This window comes from Aspergillus foveolatus, assembly GCF_047715535.1.
Source record: "Aspergillus foveolatus strain CBS 279.81 unplaced genomic scaffold BDW70scaffold_47, whole genome shotgun sequence".
NCBI classification, from domain to species: Eukaryota; Fungi; Ascomycota; class Eurotiomycetes; order Eurotiales; family Aspergillaceae; genus Aspergillus; species Aspergillus foveolatus.
Window position 1 is genome coordinate 203,267 of NW_027396111.1, and position 7,871 is coordinate 211,137.

General features: G+C 50.7%; 2 protein-coding genes across 2 annotated transcripts; one reads left to right on the forward strand and one right to left on the reverse strand.

Moving 5' to 3' along the window:
- Positions 1-628: 628 nt before the first annotated feature.
- Positions 629-1,836, forward strand: BDW70DRAFT_152230 (Intradiol ring-cleavage dioxygenase; the record flags this gene model as incomplete). Its single annotated transcript, XM_073739405.1, has 5 exons — positions 629-880; positions 949-1,239; positions 1,308-1,626; positions 1,671-1,739; positions 1,778-1,836. The coding sequence occupies 5 exons, from the start codon at positions 629-631 to the stop codon at positions 1,834-1,836; spliced, it is 990 nt and encodes a 329-aa protein (XP_073593606.1).
- A 1,218-nt stretch (positions 1,837-3,054) lies between these two features.
- BDW70DRAFT_90859 (uncharacterized protein) lies at positions 3,055-5,598 on the reverse strand. Its single transcript, XM_073745173.1, has one exon. The coding sequence runs from the start codon at positions 5,226-5,228 to the stop codon at positions 3,246-3,248; it is 1,983 nt and encodes a 660-aa protein (XP_073593607.1). The 5' UTR covers positions 5,229-5,598; the 3' UTR covers positions 3,055-3,245.
- Positions 5,599-7,871: the final 2,273 nt, after the last annotated feature.

Below are 7,871 nucleotides of genomic sequence, written 5' to 3' on the forward strand. Positions count from 1 at the left end.
TCTCTTTGATACTTCAAGTATACCCTGTATTTTAAGATGAATACTTAGGTGCTTGCGAGACCTACATCACTCAGCACATATATCAGAGATCACCTGGACGACTGCAACCGTAGAGAGCAAAAGGCAAACCCCGAGCGCAGCTAAACTATGTCTGCCCTCCAGGCGTGCAGAGGTGGCTCCCAGCACCCGCCGCGTCGTCAGCATACTTGAGGACTCGGCTGCCCCGGAGTTTATATCCGTAGGCATACTTTTAATAGAACAGTGCTACCTCTTTCACTACAAGACGATCAGTGGAGCTAATCTATGTGGAGTTTGTGGAGCTCGCAAACCCGTACCGAATTAGGAAGACGGCAAGGGTCGCTATATCGATCAGCCCTGACAGACTTGGATCGCCGCGAGATCTTCCTTGTGGAGTTATACAGGCCGACCTTTGCATGTCTTGAATTACGCAGCTTGATGCATCAGCCTATCTATTACGAAGACGTCTGTCTGATTGCCCGGATACCGAGTCTGTTAGTGCATTCAGACTAAACAGCACCGGCAGGAGGATGGTATAATTCCGGTTCGGCCAAGGGCTTCATACCTGTGAGCTAGAGCACCTTCTATCCTCACTGCCCTCCCCTGTAAAATGCGCTTCCGAGAAGCTGCCCTGCTGGCGCTGGCCGCGCCAGCCCTCGGCCTCGCCCACGGCACCTTTGAGCACGAAAGCCTTGAGACGCAGCTTCTCAAGCGCAACTTCTTCCACATAGGCAGCCGAAGCCTCGAATCATGCGCTGGGAATCTCAACTCGGACGGCACCAATGCGCGCGCCCGCCGCCGTCGTGCCGCAGTAGTGAACCATCACCGTCGTGCCCTTGCACAGAAATGCTGCATGGTCGAGGTCTTTAATACCTCGCATCCCTACGAAGGTGACTTCATCGACGCCCGGGCTCCGCCTTTGCCAACGAGCACCACGTCCTCCTCAAGCCCTACGGTGACACAGGCCCCTATTACGTGCCCGGCGAGCTGATCCGGTCCGACACGCGCGAAGACCAGGAGGGGGTCCCAATCATCGTTGAAGCCCAGTTCATCGACTTCGTTATCTGCAAGCCCATCCCAAGCATGTGGTGGGACATGTGGAACGCCAATGCCACAGGCGTCTACAGCGGCGTCATTATCGAAGGTAACGGCGACTTCACCGACCACAGCAACGTCAACAACACCTTCTTGCGCGCCGTCCAACAGGCGAACCAAGACGGCGTCGCGCAGATCAAAACAATCTTCCCAGGCCAATACACCGGGCGCACACGGATGTCACGGTGTTGAAGAATGGTACTATCACTGGCGGATCCATCGCACATACGGGACAATTCTTCTTCGATCAAGCCCCCATTGACGAGGTCTCAAAGACATATCCCTACACGGAAAATACATATCCAGTCACCGGCAACGCACTGGATGACACCTTCCACCAGGAAACGGCCTATTCGGCCTCCGACCCTGTCTTCCACTACGAGTATCTCGGCGACACACTGGAAGACGGCCATTTCGTGTGGGTGCGGATTGGCGTGAACGCGTCCGCGAACTGGAACGACGGGAACCCCGAGCATAGCTTTGTTTATGGCGAGCAAGGTGGGCGGTGCTCGTGTGGAACTGGGAGAATTGGCGCCAATTATACCACGGCGGATGAGATACGAACGTCGGCGAACTGCCTGGGAAGAACGGTTCCGGCCCTGAGGTCTATGACTTCCCACCACCGAGTGCTTGGGATATGAGACGGATGCTGCTGAGATTACAGCGCCAAAGAGCTGGTTGGAGGAGCAAAATGATGTAGCGGCTGCGACACAGGCTGCTTGATGCGTCTGTCCAAGAACCACGTCTCTTAGTTGCTATGCTCTGTAATGCGAAAGCCGGAACGCTAGCGGTTCTGTAATTTGTCTGGGTTAGTATGAGATAGCCTCATGATAAGGACTCATCATGAAATTAAAGCGTTGAACATGCCAAACAAGCTGCAAAGCTTGTCTGACCAGATATCAGAGAGTAGAAAGTCAGAGGCAAGAGCCTTTGGGCTGAGCAAGATGCGCACAGTAAGGCAACAAAGCAATAATTTCGCCTCTACCGCAAGCTCTTAGTGCAAAGCAATGGTCAGAAACTTTTGAAGATTCTCCAGAGATGCGAACGGCTCCGCTTTAGCATATCCTTGCTGCCAACACTAGTCAACCGACAGGCCAAGCTCCGCCATTACCAGCCCATAGAGTTTGAGCCCCCGGGCACTTATTGAAATCCTCCAGATATCCTTTGCCATAGTGAGAATGGTTGGCGACTCAGGATTTCAGCCAGAGGGTATCGGATCGACTCCTCCTCCCAAAACAAAATGGCGTATGTAAGTGATTTTCATGTCAACACTGCCCTTTCCCTACCGACATAGGCATCACAGACTCCAACATGTATCATTTTAAGAGCGTGCTTGTGAATCGCGCATAACCAGGTCCTGGGATTTGGAGTGACCCCTTGACTTGCGATTTGAACTGAAGGGTTGCAGGCTCCTCCCACGATGATTGACCCAAGATATATCGTTTTGATAATAGTTCTAATATAGACAATAGCTCAGAGATTAGTCTGACGTACTAATAAATATCTTTAAGTCTAACTGATTGCTAGAATTTTGGATGCGGCAAACTTCTGATGACAATCTGAACAACGACAAGCGATGACTGAAGACGGATCCTCCGGTGGCCGCAAGTGCCATTTTCCATTCAGATACATAGGCAAAATCATGTCGAACATACTGAAAGTCTGCGATCCTCATAACAATTCGCAGATTATCAGGAGGCAGTTAACAGTGCCATGATGTGAGCGCATGTACGATGTGGAGTGCGCGCCGATCCTGCGCGCCGATCGACATGGCCAAAGAATAAGATAGATTCGATATCTAGGCCAAGACAGATTTCAAAGCGGCTCGTCAGCGGCAGATTATCAAGTCTCCCAATTGACGAGCGGTGCTGACCGGGTGTCGCCGCAGTGGTTCGCGCCCGAATAGACACTGGCATCTTCGAGACCGCAGTTTTCAGGATGATAAGCGGAGGCATTAATGATTCTCTGTTCCTTCGCGGAAGATGCTCGCCTTGATCGGCGCATCTTGGGCGCTCATTGATCGGCGCTGCCTATAGCTGCCGGTAGATAGAGGGTAGATGCAGGCAAGAGATGTAAACTGAGGTCAGGCGATACTAGCCTGAGGTATCAGTCAATCATGTAATCGACATATGTCAAGCCTCAGGCAGCATATGGTGGATCTTCTCGCACAGCTCTTGCATCTTGTAAGGCTTGTGGATGATTTCATCCATTCCAGCGTTGAGCATATCGGCTTGTTGATCCTGTCGAACATTTGCAGTGACTCCTAAGATAGGAATATGCGAGCCTTTTTCCTTTTCCATGGCTCGAATCTCCCGCGTCGCTGTATTCCCGTCCATCACCGGCATTTCCTGGTCCATCAGAATGCAGTCGAACTTGTCACTTTCCCACAGGTCGAGCGCTTCCTGACCGTTGTTGGCCGTCGTCACCTCAAATCCAGATACTTTCAGCTTGCGGCAGACAACCTTCTGGTTTATGATGTTATCTTCTACGAAGAGGACGCGAGGACCCTTGACGAGCTTTGACATGGTAGCTATCGCACTGGGCTCCTGCTTTGACGCGAATTCATCGGCATTACTAGCCCCGTTTTGTGCATCTGTCAATGGTCTCGGGCTCTCATCGACTTCCTTTGCCAGTTTCATCGAATGTTGCTTGCGATCATTGCTGGAAGTGTTGATGGCGACTTGGTTGTCTTGTTGTACTGCTGGTTTCTCATCGAAGTTTCCCATCGAAGTGTCATTCCTGACATCCGGAATCTTGTCGTTAAGCTCATTGATCTGATAACACAGTTCATCGACTGGAGACGCGCCCCTGTTAGATACTACTGAAGACTGAGGGTGCCCTTCAGAGGATAGTCGGACGGAAAAGAAGAAGCCAAACGTGCTCCCTTCGCCTTCTTTAGCGCTGACCCCAATATCACCACCGTGCATATGGCAAAGTCTTCGACTTATATTCAGTCCAAGCCCGTAGCCGCCGTATATCCGTTCCGTCCGGGGGGTCGCTTGTTTGAAGCGTTCGAATAACATCTTCTGCTGCTGATCGCTGATGCCGATTCCAGTATCCTTGACAGCGAGCATTATATATGTCGCCTCGCCATTGCCCCATTCCGGGTCCTTGGTCGAGTCGAGTTTTAGTGCCTCTTCATTGGGCTTGAAGAAGACAACGTTTGGTGGGTAAGACAATGGACGGCTTTTGGAAGCACCCATCGAGACTCGAATCTTTCTCTCGCCTTTGCCTTGGGCAGTGAATTTGATCGCATTGGAGACCAGGTTGATCAAAACCTGACCCATTTTGTCAAGGTCCGCCAGAACCCAGTCAAGCCCCTGATCAGCATAAGACCTGTCGAGCTGATACCGAAAGTCGATTTGCTGTTTTCGAAGTTCGGGCTTGAACATGGTGAGCAATGTCGCCACATGTGATTTGGGCTGGACTTGTTGCGGTGACAGGGTCAGCATGGAGGCGTCTAATTTAGAGAATATCAGCACGTCGTCAATGATCTTCTTCTGGTGCGCAACGCAAAGGTTGATCGTCTGCGCGGCTTCGGCTATTCTCGCCATTTGGTCCTTTGCACCTTCTGGCGCATCCTCGGCTACAACGTCCATAATATCCTCTGCACAGTGCAGGATCGCAGAAAGCGGATTGCGAACCTCATGGCTGATCATATCGATAAACCGCTCCTGCTGCTGTTTCCGTTCTTCTGCATCGTCTGCAATCTTCCTCTGCAGGAGCTCCGCAGTTTTCTCCGGCGTGATGTCGCTGATCATGCATATAGAGCCCCCTTTATCCCTTAAGCCAAACTGGTCCAGGTCTTTGTCCTTCAGCGGCGTCAGCGACATCGCCCGCCATTCTTCGGTATGATTCTTCACCCGGTATTCCCTTCGAATCTCTGCGCGCAATCGTAGCGAGGCGCGATATGCATCGGCTAATTGTTCATAATCGTCCGCGTTTACCCCCTGCGCCAAGCAGTCAAGCCCGACTGTCAAGTGGCTTGCTGTGAGTTCCTGGAAGCGCCGATTCTTGAAGACGATCTCGTCGGAGGGATTGACAACAGCGACGCCAACGGGAAGGGTGTCTGCTAACTGTTGGCCACAAATTGTTCCATATCGTTGCGTTGCCATCTCAGTCGGAATCAGAAGCGGTCACCACCGCGCCCGTGGTTGGAAACTAGCGGAGAGCAGAAGCAGAGCAGCGCTGCAAGGAGGTCGAGGTTGAGGATATTTTCCTTTTCGACCGATCCAAACCCGAGTTGCCTGGCAAGCTTGCAAATCGCGTGTCTGATCGCTGCCATGACGTAATTTGCATGCCGAGTTTATGATGTCAGGGCCACCACATCCCTCACCAGCTCCAACCCTAATCCGCCTCTGCCGTCACCATGGGCCACAGGAGGCACCAGGGAAATTACCTGGAGCAGTAAGAAGATTGATTTAATGTGAACCCCGAAGTATTTTTAGGCGGAATCTCAGGGGCGTACCGCTTGAGGTCGCCAACACTTCCCAACGGGCCGCCGCCGTGGCGATTAGAGTTTTTTGTGTGAGGAACGAAGACGCATACCAGTTCATGTCCCGAAATGCGTTTATGGACTTCAAGTCCGCTTACTACATATTCCTATGCATCCTGCGTCTGGGCTAGTCTGCTCATAATGAGTGACTCGTACAAGCTGACGAGGCGAGGCAGGACCGAAATGATTTCGACTGTTCCAGTTAACCTAGTTGGATATGGACTGGGTTACCATGGACGACTGCAATTCAGCTGCTTATAATCGTATACTACATTCATGGGTCGCCAGTAATCGGATCCAGTACTCCCGTAAGCCTTTTCGAGGTATCAAGATCTAGCAGACAGCGCACTGAGCGTGCCTATGCAGAGCTCAGTAACTCCTCGTCCAAACAGGTCAGACGTGCTGTTCGCAATTCAGGCCCTGTTGGGGGTACTGGAGTTCCAAGACAGTTCCAAGTACTCTTTGCTGTTTAGGCCTCTCACACGTCCACACCTCTTTGAATGCACGCTTTCTCGCCGACCGCAGGTGAGCAGGGGAGTGGCTAAACTCTTATTCTCGGCTGAACTGTTTGACCATTCAGGGAATCTTGTAGGATTTTATAGGAGTGTGCGTCGGTCACAAGTAGTTCTAGGTCGGGTCTCAAGGGCATTCCCGGTCTGGTACGGAAGTTCCATCATTTCGACATGGAAGAAGGGTGCAGTAACCCACGCAGAGAGGAGAGAGTAGCGAAGCCTCTTGAGACTATGCAAACCAAGGCAAGGCAAGAGGACTTGAAAACACCTCGATGTACGCCCTCTAGGGTGCGCCGGATATTTTCTGGATGCACTGAACTTGTTCAGCAGGGTAAGGAGCTACTTATTAGCGCTTCCTATTTGACATCATCAAATATATATGATATGGAAATATTATGTGACACTCATCCCGAGCACCGGCGCGCGGGATGAGACCGCTGGCTGATCAGGCCACACCATAGTGGCCTGACCAATATCTCCAACTCCCGGAGATCTGACCTTCAATGTAATCGAGAACGATAAATAGAGGACCTATCGTCAAAGGAGATAGACAATCAATCCTCATATGGCATCCGATCCTTAGTAGGCTACGTTCGTGTAGTCGATACAATTTCCTTCTGCCCTTTCCCCTTTGAGCGTATCCACAACAATATACACTAGTGTAACGGGCGTAGGTAGTATTGTTTTCAACTAGCTGTCCTGTATTCACGAATATCACAAGCTTAGAGAAAGAACAAGAGATAGAAGCGCAGATATCTTCCTCCTCCCTTTTATCAACCTTTCCCAATCATACGTCAAGACTTCCGACTTGCCGGACCTGCATGCTGATGGATCTCTTTCCCGAAGTTACGAGGACGGATCCCTTTTCCTACGAGGCCGCAATTCCGAGGCCGTACACTGATATTGCAGAGACCTTATTTAGAACCAGGTTGAGGGCATGGCCGACAACCAGGATCCAGGCCATAGCCTGTGACAACTAGCTTTCTGTTGGTACAAGGCTGCTTGGTATGACCTCCAGCTGCTGGAGGATGCATTTCTCTGTATTTTGCAAGACAGGAAAGACAGCAAATTGATGTGAGGGGGCCATCGCATGCAAGTGAGTGATTAAATGTCATTGTCTGTGTTATGAATATGGCTTAGTGCTTGGAGTTGGAGTAGTTGATACTCCAATATTGAGGGGCTATATAAGATGACACGTGTATCTACCATCTTTTTATTCTGTAACTAAGTCCATGAGCTCGCTCTCTCAGACAATAATCACTTAGTTCACTCTATTCTGTGCCAACTTCCTCTGACCAACCGTGGATTTCGCTACAGTCTGGTAATAATGTCGCCTATAAATACACTGAATGAAACCTTTTATTTAACCTTATTGAGCACTAAAAAGCGTCTTATATCTGTGACTTCCAGCTCCACCCACACCGCTTCCCGCTGTGGGTGAGCCACACCGTAATTTCCAACCACACCGTAATTGCCAATTTTCTATAGTTTTACTATTCCATACATTTCATTCACCCAACATTCCGAAAACCTCTAGTTTTGATGAATCCTGCATGATTGAGGCCTGCGAAGCCGCCCAAGCCAAAGAAAAACCCAATATTGCCTTGATCGCGCGTGAGTATGGCGTTCCGCGTCGGACACTACAAAACCGCGTTAGAAAGGGCAGCCAGCCTCGTACGGCCCGGAAGCCAGTTAATAAGGCACTTGATGGGTATCAGGAGGAAGCCCTGATACGCTGGATAGCCTTTATG

Excerpts from the sequence above, each read along its gene's own strand:
- BDW70DRAFT_90859 (XM_073745173.1), bottom strand. The coding sequence starts at position 5,228 with ATGGCAACGCAACGATATGGAACAATTTGTGGCCAACAGTTAGCAGAC.